This window comes from Podarcis cretensis (assembly GCF_951804945.1).
Source record: "Podarcis cretensis genome assembly, chromosome: 7".
NCBI lineage: Eukaryota > Metazoa > Chordata > Lepidosauria > Squamata > Lacertidae > Podarcis > Podarcis cretensis.
The window spans coordinates 73,655,562-73,670,569 of record NC_137176.1 but is presented as its reverse complement, the minus strand read 5'-3'; the positions used below and the strand labels follow the sequence as shown (position 1 = coordinate 73,670,569).

The window sequence follows — 15,008 nt, the reverse complement described above, 5'->3', positions numbered from 1 at the left end:
CTCATTATAGCCTGCTGAGATCAAGCACCAAATGTTTCTTTTGCATTTTTTTTCCCCATCTTGGCAAAACTAACCATTTTCCTTGCCAGCTTCTTTTCACTTCCATAAGTATTGCATCATAATTAGAATATACTGGCAAGGATGCATTGCACTTGCTATTGTACAGTGTCTAGTTTATAATGGACACTGTATAAAACTGTTAAACTATGATGATAGCATGATGACCCCTAGATTAGATCAGTGAAGGCCTAACTTGGCCCTCCAGCTGTTTTGGGACTACAATTCCCATCATTCCTGACCACTGGTCCTGTTAACTAAGGATGATGGGAGTTGTAGTCCCAAAACAGCTGGAGGGCCAAGTTTGGCCATCACTGGACTAGATAGAGCCTATCCTACAAATCCCAATATTACATTTGCTATAATACTGCCAGCAAGTAAAAACTCCATGTTCTAAAGCAATCACCCTGATTACCAAATCATGGGAGAAAATTTAGGGGACCTCTATCACCTATTTGTGAGTTATCCTTAGGCATCTCAGTTGAACAACAAACAATGGAACTCCCATCCCTTTGGATTTGATTTCTTGAGGTGCTTTGGCACCAGCGTTTGCTTGGCTTCTTAAGGGTTTCCCATATTCTGCAGTGACAATATGGGTTCATGGCTGAGCACATAGTAAGAAGCTACATCTGATCCAGGAGTCCATTATGGCTGTTTTGAGGCCAATCCATACCATACTGTTATGAGTTTGTAGGTGCTAGACACCCTAAATTCCTGGATACAGTAAATGTTAGAATTTAAACAATGCTTGACATGTTAAAACTGGATGCTAGACATTGGATATAGCAAGCATTAAAATTTAAGCCAGACCAGTTTCCTGCGTCAGGAAATCCCCTGGGAGATGAGCAATTAAGAAAGACAAAAGGAAGGTAATGAACCATTAGGGTAACCAGAGAAGGAGGACTTTGTGGCAGACAACAAATGGGAGGAGCCCCTTCCTCAACTCAGACTTTAGTTTGGAAGGCAAAGCAGAGTTTAAAAGTAGAGTTTCAGAGTTGGCTTACAGGTAACCTGGGGGTGAAAGGTTGCATGTAAAAGTCAGCAAGCTGAAGAGAGTCAGAGCCATGGCTGGGGACTGTTTGAATTCAAGGCTGCAGCTATGAAAGAAGCAAGACACTCTTGGTTATATATGTGTATATATATATATATACATGTGTGTATATATGTGTGTAAAGATACTGGAGTCTCCTCTGTGCCTCACTCCCAAAAGGAAACACGAACCCTGGGTATGCACCTGGAACTCCTAGGATCTTATAGGACACAACAATATATATCATTTCTGCTCAAAGAGAAGTGATAAGACAAAGAACAACCCTACCCAGGTGTAGCTCCTGAGAACAGCACCCAGTGATGTCACCACGCCCATCTTTGACTGCAACTGCAGACACATGAAGGGCTCTTTGCATGTCCTAGGTCAGGTATTGGGACTTTTAATAGAAAAGTTAAGATGTTCTCATTATATCAGACCATAGTCAATCTAGTCCATCATGCTAACAGTAAAAGCTGTGATGCTCTCCAGCAAGACGTGAAGCCACAGCTCCATTGCTTGTATTCAGAGGTAAAGGTAAAGGTAAAGGTAAAGGGGCCCCTGACCATTAGGTCCAGTCATGACCAACTCTGGGGTTGCGGCACTCATCTTGCTTTACTGGCCGAGGGAGCTGGCGTACAGCTTCCGGGTCATGTGGCCAGCATGACTAAGCCGCTTCTGGTGAACCAGAGCAGCGCATGGAAACACCATTTACCTTCCCACTGGAGCGGTACCTATTTATCTATTTGCACTTTGATGTGCTTTTGAACTGCTAGGTTGGCAGGAGCAGGGACCAAGCAACGGGATCTCACACCGTCATGGGGATTCGAACCGCCAACCTTCTGATCGGCAACTCCTAGGCTCTGTGGTTTAATCCACAGTGCCACCCGCGTCCCTTGTATTCAGAGGTACAATGCTCCTAAACATGTTGGTTCCATTACATCCAAAAGCAGCAGAACACCCACCCACCCCAGCTACAACTACAGTTTCCAAAAAAAAAAAAAAAAGCCATTGGCAGGCCATTTACCTACCTGCCTTCTGGAAGCCACAGCACTGTTGATACCCTTGTTGGTTGTTTTGGTCTTGTTTGGGGCAGCCACATCATTCTTCCACATCTTGGAGTTTTCTTTTGGGTCAGCCGAGATGGGATTTAGGAACAATATCCTGGCAATCAACCCATACAGGACAGTTGCTAATATCATTGGCATGACGTAAAATATCCCAAAGTCCATCATATAGATTGGAGAATAGTAGCTCCTGGGCACTTTGTACCCGCAGGACACTACAGTAGCATCTTTGTAGGCTACCATGTTGAGATCTAATAAGAAAAACCAGAGCATGCAGTAGATGGAGGTGAAAGCCCAGACAAAAATAATTATCTTTTTGGCTCTTGAGAATGTACATAGAAACTGGGCTTTGATTGGGTGGCAGATAGCTATGTACCTCTCAACGGTGAAGGCGGTTATAGAACAAGAAGAAGCGTTGATGCCAAGATATTGGAGGTAAGTGATGCAGAGACACCCAATGTAGCCATAGACCCAGGATCCATAGATGCTCTCCGTGATGTTGGGAAGCCCGGCAGCCACAAGCACCATGAGGTCCGCCACAGCAAGGCTCACCAGGTAACAATTTGTAGGGGTCCTCATATGCTTCGTCCTGAGTACCACGAGCACCACCATGATGTTGCCTACGATGCCTAACCCGCAGATGAGGAGGACCAAGAAGATGGTGACCACTTGGTATTCAAGGGTGGCCACCTCCCGGATCGGCAAGAACTCTGTTTGATTCTGTCCACTGTCTGTAGTGTTCTCCATCTTCACTCGGCTGCTTCTGCCCATCAGCTACTGGTCAGCACATTTCCCCCCTTGTCTCCCTAGGAAAAGTTGATCATAGTGAATGGAGTATAAGATGCAGGTCCCTTGTGTGGTGATATTTCACACATCACAGTCCTTTGTTCCAAACAGCTTGTTGACCACCTGCCCCAGCAAACACAAATACACACACAGAGCTATGATACAGGTATGTTCATCTGTTTCATTGGGTGGGGATTTGTATAAAAACAACAACAACAACCAGGCACTGATAGGTGTGGAAGAAGGACTTTTCTCTCTGCTGAAAAGACTGCCCCAGAAGACAGGGGTAACATGATGTGTTAGACTATTCTCTTTCCAGCAAAAGTGAATCAAAGGCTGGAGACAAATTAGGCTAGGTCTCTCCCCCCCCCCTCCAGTGTTTAAGACAATACAATAGTCAATTTCAAAAATCTGCTTGAGTCGACACCACAGCAGGACAAAACAAAATATGTGTGTGCACAGCTGGTGTTCCTTAGTTCTATTACTTTCTTTTTAAAAGTCTTATGTGACTTGAGAGAGGATTGAATTGGGAGTAAAGATTGAACAGAGTGAACTCTCCCAGCTTAAGACATTCTTTATAGGAGATGACCCCAAAGAGTCATGCTGAGGGTTCAAGGAAAGGGATTGCATCCAAATATTTAGAGTTAAAGCCCTTTCATACTGTTTTATGCTATCCTGCTGGTAGCCACAGCCATTGGCATTCATTGATCAGCCCTAGTCAGATGAAGGCAATTCTATCACTGCAGAAGAATAGAGGGTTGTTTGTTGATAATACATACAGATATTTATCTATCAGATACCCCAGTCCATTCCTCCCTCCTGTCCCTGTATTCAATATGATATATGGGACTTACCTTCAGCTTTTTTGCAGGGACTTCAGAGCTGTGCATGTCCAATCTGAGTTGACGACATAAGCTCCGCTCCAACTTTGGGCAGTCAGAGAAAACCCAGCACATCACACTTCACTCTGCAAACATGCTGCAGATCGCTGCCTGCAAAAGCTTCGCCGCTCCAGTCTCCCCTAAGCCCTCCAAGGGAATAGGCTGATCATCTCAAAGCTACCAAGCTGCCAAATCACAAACAGCCTATTAATGAGAAAGATACACAAAGTGTCCATTGATCCACAGATCTGCTTTTCTCGGGAAAGGCAATAGAACCTCTTTTGGCGACACAGTTTTAACTCGAGATGTCTATGTAAAAAGGAAAAAGGGGAAAAGCGACAAATGCGCAGACAGACAAGGCAAGTACCACTCTACTCTTTTAGGACTGCTAATGGAGCACCCAAACAGGTATGTGCAATGGATGCTCCCTTATGAATCTACACCTGGAAAGTATACGTGGCAACTCCTCTCTCTCTCTCTCTCTCTCTCGCGCTCTCTCTCTCTCTCTCTCTCTCTCTCTCTCTCTCTCTCTCTCTCTCTCTCCCTGCTCTGAATCCTGCTCTGAATTTCCACACTTCAGAGAAAATGAGAAAGAGGAGGGGGCCTGCCTCCAAATCATTTCTTTTCTTTTTTTGAAGTGCTCTGTTAAAGAGCCACAGACACTATTCTATTTATATATTATTTTGGTATTCTGTCGTATTGGACAGTCAAAAGAAACAGAAAAAAAATCCAATTTTCTTTCTAATGTGTGAAGCATCACTTGTGCTTCTTTGCCTTCAGTTGCAGAACTCCTAGAAACAACCAGTTATATGAATGGAGGGAAAGAAATTGGATTTCATAACAAGGTTTGAGGTGAAAAGGTTGTTGTTAAAGGAAGCATATTAAACAATATACTTAAAGCAATGTTTTTTAAAGGAAGCATGTTTCCTTTAAAGAACCATACAGTGCACATTTTGGGAAACATATCAGGCTGTTATCAGTTCATGCTAACAGTTAATGACTGTTGTGAAGTGAAAAGAGTACAGGAATCAGTTGCAAGCACTCATGCAACAATGCAGTGCTACACTCATGTACCACAAGCATAAGAAAAATATGCTGGATCAGGCCAAAGACTCCTCTAATCCAGAAACCTGCTATGGCCAGCCAGATGCCTCCAGGTAGGACTTGAATGCTACAATTATTATTATTATTATTATTATTATTATTATTATTATTATTTACTCACCCATCTGGCTGGGTTTCCCCAGGTACTCTGGGTGGCTCCCAATGGAATATTAAACAGAATAAAACATCAAACATTAAAAACTTCCCTAAACAGGGCTGCCTTCAGATGTCTTCTAAAAGTCAGAGAGTTGTTTATTTCCTTGACATCTGATGGAAGGGCGTTCCACAGGGCGGGAGCCACCACCGAGAAGGCCCTCTGCCTGGTTCCCTGTAACCTCATTTCTCGCAGTGAGGGAACCGCCAGAAGGGCCGAGGCCATTTAGGGCTTTAAAGGTCAGCACCAACACTTTGAAGTGTGCTCGGAAACGTACTGGGAGCCAATGTAGGTCTTTCAGGTCTCGGCAGCCACTCCCAATCACCAGTCTAGCACTCTCTCCACTTTGAACAACTGGTATTCAGAGCCATGCTGCTCTACATTCTGCTATTGATAGGTAAAAAAAGGTAAAGGACCTCTGGATGATTAAGTCCAGTCAAAGGTGATTATGGGGTTGTGGTGCTCATCTCGCTTTTTAGGCTGAGGAAGCCAGCATTTCTCCACAGACAGCTTTCTGGGTCATGTGGCCAGCATGACTAAACTGCTTCTGGTGCAATGGAACACCGTGACAGAAACCAGAGCGCATGGAAACGCTGTTTACCTTCCCACCGCAGCAGTACCTATTTATCTACTTGCGCTGGTGTGCTCTCAAACTGCTAGGTTAGTAGGAGCTGGGACAGAGTAATGGGAGCTCACCCCGTCGCAGGGATTTCAACTGCTGACCTTCCGATCGGCAAGCCCAAGAGCCTCAGTGGTTTAGACCACAGCACCACTCGCGTCCCATTGACACTTACCAATGGTTCATTTAAATTCTCCATGGTGCTCCTTTACCTGCAGGGAAGCTGCTTGTGAAGCAGCACACATACCCTACAGGATCAATCCCTCTGCTCAACAGCTATCCCACAGGGAGCAGGCTGTATGAAACCTCTGGGAGCTGTAAGTCGGAGACGTGAAGTGCCATCAATATGCAGATGACACCCATTCCATCGGAATCAGGAAAGATGCTTGAGGTGTTGTTAGGCTAGTGCTTGGAGGCAGTGAACAAATGGATGTGGGCCAATGAACTGAAGCTGAATCCTGAAAAGGCAGGTGCTGTGTGTCATGTGTTCTCATGTCCAGCTGGTGGGAAGACAGCCTGACCTGGATGGATTTGCATTCAGTGGCGGAGCGTGGGTCATCAGCACCCGGGGCAAGGCAAGTAATTTGCGCCCCCTAACCCATTGATTTGCGCCCCCTAACCCGTGGATTTGCACCCCCTAACCCGTGGATTTCCCTAACCCCCAGATGTTGCGCCCGGTGCGGCCGGCCCCCCCTGCACCCCCCACGCTACGCCACTGTTTGCATTCCCCTGGAAAGAGCAGGTCCATAGCTTGGGTGTGCTTCTAGATGTCACTGGAGAGTCAGGTGACTTTAGTGGCCTTTTCCCAGCTGCTTCAGCAGCCACAGTCCCTTTTGAACAGCATTGACTTGGTCACTGTACTCATTGGCGGAGGAAGAGGAGTGCAGGGAGAGCGCACCGCTCCCGGCAGCAAGATCTTGGTGGGGTGCCATTGTGGCTGCCCCCCCGCCTACATTGGGTGCCACGCCCCCACATGCCCCCCCCCCCCGTGCTGGACCATGAAGCTCCACCACTGACTGTACTCCATGCTCTGGTAACTTCCAGATACTACTATTGCAATGTGTCCTATGTGGAGTTGCCCATGAAGATGACCAGGAAACCTTTACTGGGTCAAAATGCAGCAGCTAGATTACTGTTGGGATTCTGTTTATATCTCACATAAGCTTTTTTTAAAATAAAGAAACCAAAACAGCTGCATTGGCTCCCAGTCAGTTCCTGGATGCAATTAAAGGTGGTCACCCTGTTTAAAGACCTAAACAACTCAGAATACTTGAAAGAGTGCCGTCTTTCTACAGACCCTCATGGGTGTTAATATCAGCAGAGGGGTCATTCCAGCACCCTCAGATGCATTGAAGGGACAGGAGAGCACATTTCCTGTGCCAGCCCAGAAATTGAGGAACACTCCCCACAAAGGTGCATTATACAGCATTTGGCAAATGCTGAATATATACCTTTTTACCCTAGCTTTTTGTTTTTGCTTTTTAGAAAAGAAATCTTTATTGATATTTTGTTATGAGAGAAGAAGCATGTGTTGCATAGGTGATTTTCACAACAAAGGAGACCATAATGAAACATAGCACATACTAATTCAAGAAAAGGGGAGAGAGAAATCAGGACATAACAAAAACAGGCAGTGCAGCTTTACATAGTGATCATAAATAGAATGTACAGGGAGAAGAATAAGAAAGAAGGCTAATCTCCACATAGTAACCTGGGAAATTGGAGGTCTGGTGGGTTCTGCATTTGTGTTGACAAAGGAAAGGAATTTATGTCATATCAAATGAAAATGGTCTATTTTTTACTTGCCTCTAAGGGCTCCTGTTCACTGCATTAAAGGTAAAGGTAAAGGTACCCCTGCCCGTACGGGCCAGTCTTGACAGACTCTGGGGTTGTGCGCCCATCTCACTTAAGAGGCCAGGGGCCAGCGCTGTCCGGAGACACTTCCGGGTCATGTGGCCAGCGTGACATCGCTGCTCTGGCGAGCCAGAGCCGCACACGGAAACGCCGTTTACCTTCCCGCTGGTAAGCGGTCCCTATTTATCTATTTGCACCCGGAGGTGCTTTCGAACTGCTAGGTTGGCAGGCGCTGGGACCGAGCAGCGGGAGCGCACCCTGCCGCAGGGATTCGAACCGCCGACCTTTTGATCGGCAAGCCCTAGGCGCTGAGGCTTTAACCCACAGCGCCACCTGCGTCCCGTCGTTCACTGCATTAGGTATTCCAAATCTTTCTAAGCCACTCCTCCTGAGAGTGGGGTTGGCTAGATTTCCAATAAGTCACAACTGTGAATATGGCTGCAGCTAGGAATGTGAATACTAAGGATTTATCAGCAATGGAGAAATTGTTGCCCACTTCCAAGGAGAAGACCACCAGAGCTGAGTCTGGGATTAGCACTTGAGCTGTGATCCTTGAAATAAAAACCAAACCAAACCAAAGATCAAAACTTCTGAATGATACACCACATATAGAGTAGCGTTCAAGTGGAATCACAGTCTCTCCAGCATGGATTAGCATGGCATTTTCTAATTTTTGATAAACGGAGTGGAATCCAGTGCCATCTCAAAGATAAATTATTAATCACGTGTCAACTATTTTAACTGGAAAGCCTCATAATACAACTTAAATTTTGGGGTACCAGTACCTCCCTTAGTTAATACATGGTCAGACAGTTCTTCCTGCTTCTTTTACCTCCTGAAATAAAATTATTAATCAAGTGTTGCCATCAAGTCAATTGAGAATGAGGGACAGGTATGGGCAGGATCCGAAAATAATAAATAAATACGGTAGAAAGTTAGGAAGAATGCGCATGTTCACTGCTGCAATTCAACTTAACCTGCTTAAATTTAAACACTTACAAGAGTGAAGTTTTTCTGTGGTCTTCTTGTGGCGATCCCTATAGTTTCTTTACAATAATGCTGAGGTTATAACTACACCAAGACATCTATACCCACCATGTAGCAATTTAAAGCCAGTGTTAGAGCATAACTAGTTGCTTTCTGAAATCTTGGAAATAATAGGCAGTATGATCAATTTGTTGTAATTGATTTTTAACCCAGCAACATCAGCCTGCTGTAAAGACAGAAGAGCTTTTTTAGTATCACATATCATTAATAGCAGATTGTTCAGTTCCTTGAATTTGGATAACTTTAATTTCAGTGAAGAATATTAGATCCATAGTTGCAAACAGAAGAGGCAATAGTGAACAGGCTTGTTTGGTCCTTCATTTCATTATGAAATGAGCTGAATCAATTCTATTAATGGTAATGTTAGCTGGGGATTCCAAATAAATTTGTTCAATTAAGTGTAAACATCTATTCCCAAACAACATTTTTTATGAGTCTATTGCTATAGCTCCATTCAATACAATCAAATACCTTGAAGGCATCTAGTGAAATAAAAGTTGCGGAAGGGCAAAATTAGTATGCATTGTGAATTATATTGTGAACCCTTCTAACAACAGTAGGAATATTCCCTTGAGGAATTAAGCCAGATTGGCCTAGAGCTATATAATTAGAAATAAACACACTGAGTCACTGGGCTATTACAGATAATAGTATTTTTGCAGCAGCATTCAATAATACATTAGGGGCATGCATTACATTTGGAGATTAATACAATTCTAGAGGTTTTCCACAAGGAGGGGACAATACCACCTGACAGCATGTCGTTAAATAAAGCATTCAGTTGAGGAGCTAATGCCTCACAAAAGGTTTTGTAAAAGTCTCCAGTGAACCCATCAGATCCTGGAGATTTACCTTTTGTTAGTTGTCTAATTGTATCCTTTACTTGTTTTGGAAACAGTGCTTGTTTTGGAAAAAGCTTACTTGTTTTGGGAAAAGGTCCTGTGGTCATCGGTCAAAGTCAGCAGTCCAGTTTGTAACAGGTAAGAGTCAATATCATCCTTAGATGGATCTGCAGATATATAGAGGTTTTGAAGACTGGTTCAAATTCATGGTTGGTTTATGATGTTCATAGCAGAGGTAGCCTTCAGTGTTGTGTATGCAGAGAATCAAGTTTCTTGAACACCACTTCTTTAGTGTGCACGCTAGTAGTTGCGAGGCTTTATTTCCAAAGTCATAGTAACTTCTTTTGGTGCATGGTAGAGCTTGGAGAAAAAGCAGAGACATCACCTTGCCAACAAAGGTCTGTATAGTTAAAGCTATGGTTTTCCCAGTAGTGATGTACGGAAGTGAGAGCTGGACCATAAAGAAGGCTGATCGCCGAAGAATTGATGCTTTTGAATTATGGTCTTGGAGGAGACTCTTGAGAGTCCCATGGACTACAAGAAGATCAAACCTCTCCATTCTTAAGGAACTCAGCCCTGAGTGCTCACTGGAAGGACTGATCGTGAAGCTGAGGTTCCAATACTTTGGCCACCTCATGAGAAGAGAAGACTCCCTGGAAAAGACCCTGATGTTGGGAAAGATTTAGGGCACAAGGAGAAGGGGACGACAGAGGACGCGATGGTTGGACAGTGTTCTCGAAGCTACCAGCATGAGTTTGACCAAACTGCGGGAGGCAGTGGAAGATAAGTAGTGCCTGGCGTGCTCTGGTCCATGGGGTTACAAAGAGTTGGACACAACTAAACGACTAAACCACAACAAGAGCTTGGAGAATGTGATCTGTCTCTAGAGATTCAAGCTCTGCTCTCTTAGCTCGTAGAAGTTTGAATGTGCTGCATTCTCAGGTTAATAATAATAATAATAATTTTATTATTTATACCCGATCCATCTGGCTGGGTTTCCCCAGCCACTCTGGGCGGCTTAGAGCACATATTAAAAATTGTAAAACATCAGACATTAAAAACTTCCAAATACAGGACTGCCTTCAAATGTCTTCTAAAAGTCAAATAGTTGTTTATTTCCTTGACAACTGATGGGAGGGCGTTCCACAGGGTGGGCACCACTACTGAGAACATAGGCACTCCAAATTCTGTATTTCCTTGTGTAGTCAGGAGGAAAGAAGTTCCCCTCTCTCTTCCTATGGTTGCTTCACTAATGCATCACCCTCTAATAACTTGTTTCATGGCATGCCATGAAATTGAGACCTTAGTTTCTGGAACGGCATTTTCTTGGAAATAGAGCTTATTGTAATTTTTATTTAGCCAATTTAGCTGTCAATAAAAGTGAGTGAAAAGTCCATCGGAATATCTTGGAGGCAAAGAGACCTTGATCTGAGACTGAAATAATTCCTATGTCTATCCATGTTACTTTAGGCCAAAGGCTTTGTGAGATGAAAAGACAATCAAAACAGGCCACTGAGGGAGATCAGTATGAGTAGAACATGAATTCCTTATCAGTAGGGTGCCTTAGCTGCCAAGGCTCACAGAAGTTATGGTTGAGAGTTTAGACACTCCTTCATATCTCCTCCTAAAATTATTTCACCCTCCTGGAAGTGTTGTAGAGTTTGGGTGTAAGATTCAAAAAAAAATCTAATTGACAAATATTAGGAGCATAAAGCAAGCAACTATGAGTTTATATGCCCTTAGAGAGCCCTCTGCCAGAAGGTATCTACATCTTGGGTTTGCCATGAGTCTTTAGCAACAAATGGCACTTTCACTGCGACACCCCCCCTCCCCTTTTTAAGATCACAGAAGTTGCATAGGGCATTGAAGATGGAATTTTTGAGCTGATATCTTTTGAAATGCACAACAATATCCCTAGGTATGTCCGAAGCCCTTGTTTGGGGTCTGCCTACTCCGTGAGCTTGTTCATTGCCAATGGAAATGAGTGGTGGCAGGGGCAGGGGGGGGGGTCTATGCTCAAACTGCCAAACCAATTCAAAATAAAAGCAATCATGTCCTCTATTTCCTCCTGTTCTGGAATCCTGCGTAGACAAAACTTTTTTGGTCTATCCCTATTAGACTGATCCTCAATCTTTCACTCCAGATCTTCCCATGTCATTTTGAGTAATTGCAATTCAGATTGAGTGGCCAGGCTAACATTAAGCGCTTCATTTGCTGGTTAGTGTTACATCAGCTACGCAGTCAGGTAACATTTTAATTTTAGTTTCAGGTGGCTGCAGAGCAGCAGACCACTCACTCGCTAGAACCTATTTTATTTTGGCAATAAATTTCACCGAATCCCTCTCCTCAGGGCTGCTAGAGGTTTTTGTGCTCTTTTTCCTGGAAGTGCTGGGCGCCATGTTTCCTTCACCAGCTTTGTTTGACAGCTCTGACGGGTCAGCCTCCAGAGTGTGCTGAATATTGAGCCTCGTTAATTTACTTTTTGGACTGCGTAAGCCCTGCAACATAACCTTTCGGGGGAGTTCTCAGAGAGGTGGAAAACCACATTTCTGCAGACATTCGAGCAGTTTTAATCCTGAGGATAGTGGAGGTTTGAAATCAAGCTGTCTTTCAACTTCAAGGCACGGCACACCCCTTTTCCCTGGCTTTTGATGTTTAAGGTATATTTTAGGACCCACCTTATTTCCATAATTGTAAGCTGCTTTAAACTGTTCTTAACATTGTGTTTTAATTGTTGTCACCCACCCTGGGACCTTAGGATGAAGGGTGCATGATTAATAATAGCAACAATAATAATAGCAAAGACTCACTTTGGGAAAAAAATGCATATCAAAAACAACACAGTACTTTTCTTTTTTGCTATTATATCATCTCTCTCTCACACACACAAACACACACATACATATTCTTCCACTGATATGTTTCTGCTGGAGAGTTTATGAAAATACTGAGACAAAATCGTATGATTAAAAGCTCCGTATACGTACTATGGCCAATCACAGTATGCATTTATCTCCCTAATAACAGCATATAAATTTCCCCACAGTTATTCTTCAGTTTCCCAAACTTACTAAAGAGTTATGATTATTACGCCCTTAAAAGGACCCCTATGCCAGAGTAACACCCCAGGCAGCTGACCTCAATAACCTCATAGGGCAATCATAGCATTTAGCAGTGGCAGTAACAATGCTGCAAGAGGTCATGCTCTCTTGCTTATATCACAATTTTTTAAAGCCCACAGACAAAGGCAGATTTCTTATTCTGCAAGCCACCCACATGGTTGGTTTATGGGCTTTTAATGAATTTGTTCATTAACTTCCTTGGGCCCCATCTTATATGAATGTTTTTTGCCTCCATTTAGCAAAAAGGAAACACAGTGGGCTCAGCACCATTTGTCTGAATGCCACTTTCCCATGGTAAACCATTTTCAGACTAGCTCACAGCATCAAAGAGGAAGTGTTCATTAGGGAGGTTTCACCGTGAAATGTGAACTGAATATAATTCTCCCCATCCCTAGCAAAACAGCACTACATGTGAGGAACTTCTCATGTACAGACTCTGTATACAACTGGGAAGAAAACCCACACGTGGTGATTTTCAAGAGGACACAATTAACCCAGGTTGGCAAATGCATGGCGGAAGCTTGTTTCTTCTGACCAACCCCAACTGTATATAATCATTCAATGTTCTGCCCATGCCTTTTGTTCTCTGCTGTTTCCATGCTGATTAGCAACTTCCTTGCTTGGTTTCAGTTCGAAAGCAGCAGGATATAAATCATATTTGGCATGTACAAGCTAATGATGAGCTGTCAGTACTTTTTGAAACTGTTCATAACTCAGCAGTTACTTGCTTGGAATGCTAGCATTCTGATCCTACCTTGGTGAATTTCATACATCTTAATTAATTGAAATTAATTAACGCAGGTGGCGCTGTGGGTTAAAGCCTCAGCGCCTAGGGCTTGCCGATCGAAAGGTCGGCGGTTCGAATCCCTGCGGCGGGGTGCGCTCCCGCTGCTCGGTCCCAGCGCCTGCCAACCTAGCAGTTCGAAAGCACCTCCGGGTGCAAGTAGATAAATAGGGACCGCTTACCAGCGGGAAGGTAAACGGCGTTTCCGTGTGCGGCTCTGGCTCGCCAGAGCAGCGATGTCATGCTGGCCACGTGACCCGGAAGTGTCTCCGGACAGCGCTGGCCCCTGGCCTCTTAAGTGAGATGGGCGCACAACCCCAGAGTCTGTCAAGACTGGCCCGTATGGGCAGGGGTACCTTTACCTTTACCTTTAATTAATTGAAAAATACAGAGACCCTGAACCTCTACCATTCCATCTCTCTCTTTTCTTTTCTTTTTGCAAAAGTAAGAATGGCCAGGCACGATACTGAAATTATTTGATGTGTTTTAAATTGTGTGTTTTTTTGTTTTTTTTTGTTAGTTAAAATGTGTTGGTGTTGTGTAGTGTTTTTGTGTTGTATTGTATTGTCTTTCTTTTTTGTAGTGTTTAAAATGTTAATAAATATTATTTTAAAAAAAATAAAAATAAAAAAAGAATGGCCAGGCACACACACCTCTATTTTTTTTTAATAATTTTTATTCATTTTTCAAACACATAATAAAAACAAATCACAAAACAAAAACTCAAATCGCAAAACAAAAGCATACATAACAATTAAACCAATATAACTTCAAAATTGTATTTTCATACACCTTCTTTCCTTCGACTTCCCCATACCTCCCCATCCCTGCATCCTTGTTTTTGATTCTTTAGCAACCCTTTGGTCAATTTGTCTTAATTCCCTTTCATTAAATTTCCTTTAGTTTTTTAGTTACAGCTGTAATTCTCTGTTTCTTACCCCTTGACATCTTAGCATTCCTCAATTTTACAACAGTTTTTAAGGTAAATTTTAAATTTCTTCCAGTCCTCTTCCACTGTCTCCTTCCCCTGGTCACGGATTCTGCCCGTCATCTCAGCCAGTCCCATAAAGTCCATCACCTTTGTTTGCCATTCTTCCAGAGTAGGTAGTTCTTGCATCTTCCAATACTTCGCCAGTAGAATTCTTGCTGCTGTAGTAGCATACATAAAGAAAATCCTATCCTTCTTTAACACCAATTGGCCAACCATGCCCAAGAGAAAAGCCTCTGGTTTCTTAGGAAAAGTCCACTTAAGGACTTTCTTAATTTCATTATAGATCATTTCCCAAAAAGCTTTAATCTTCGGGCAGGTCCACCAAAGGTGGTAAAAAGTACCTTCAGTCTCATTACATTTCCAGCATTTGTTATTTGGCAGATGATAGATTTTTGCAAGCTTGACTGGGGTCATGTACCACCTATAGATCATCTTCATTATGTTTTCTTTTAAAGCATTACATGCAGTAAATTTAATACCGGTGGTCCATAACTGTTCCCAGTCAGCAAACATAATATCATGACCGATGTCTTGTGCCCATTTAATCATAGCTGATTTCACCGTCTCATCCTGTGTATTCCATTTCAACAGCAAATTATACATTCTTGATAAGTTCTTAGTATTGGGTTCTAACAATTCTGTTTCTAGTTTTGACCTCTCTTTCTGAAATCCT

The 15,008-nt window shown here is 43.2% G+C and overlaps 1 protein-coding gene across 1 annotated transcript in view; it reads right to left on the bottom strand.

The window, feature by feature from the left end:
* TRHR (thyrotropin releasing hormone receptor) overlaps window positions 1–4,502 on the bottom strand; it is a 39,925-nt gene extending 35,423 nt beyond the window's left edge. The window contains exons 1-2 of the mRNA XM_079984423.1: window positions 3,792–4,502; window positions 2,116–2,957 (exon numbers count right to left, since the gene is read on the bottom strand). Of these exons, the coding sequence (XP_079840549.1) occupies window positions 2,116–2,922 (807 nt within the window). The 5' untranslated portion in view covers window positions 2,923–2,957; window positions 3,792–4,502. The remainder of the gene's footprint in view (window positions 1–2,115; window positions 2,958–3,791) is intronic.
* Between the last annotated feature and the right edge of the window lie 10,506 nt (window positions 4,503–15,008).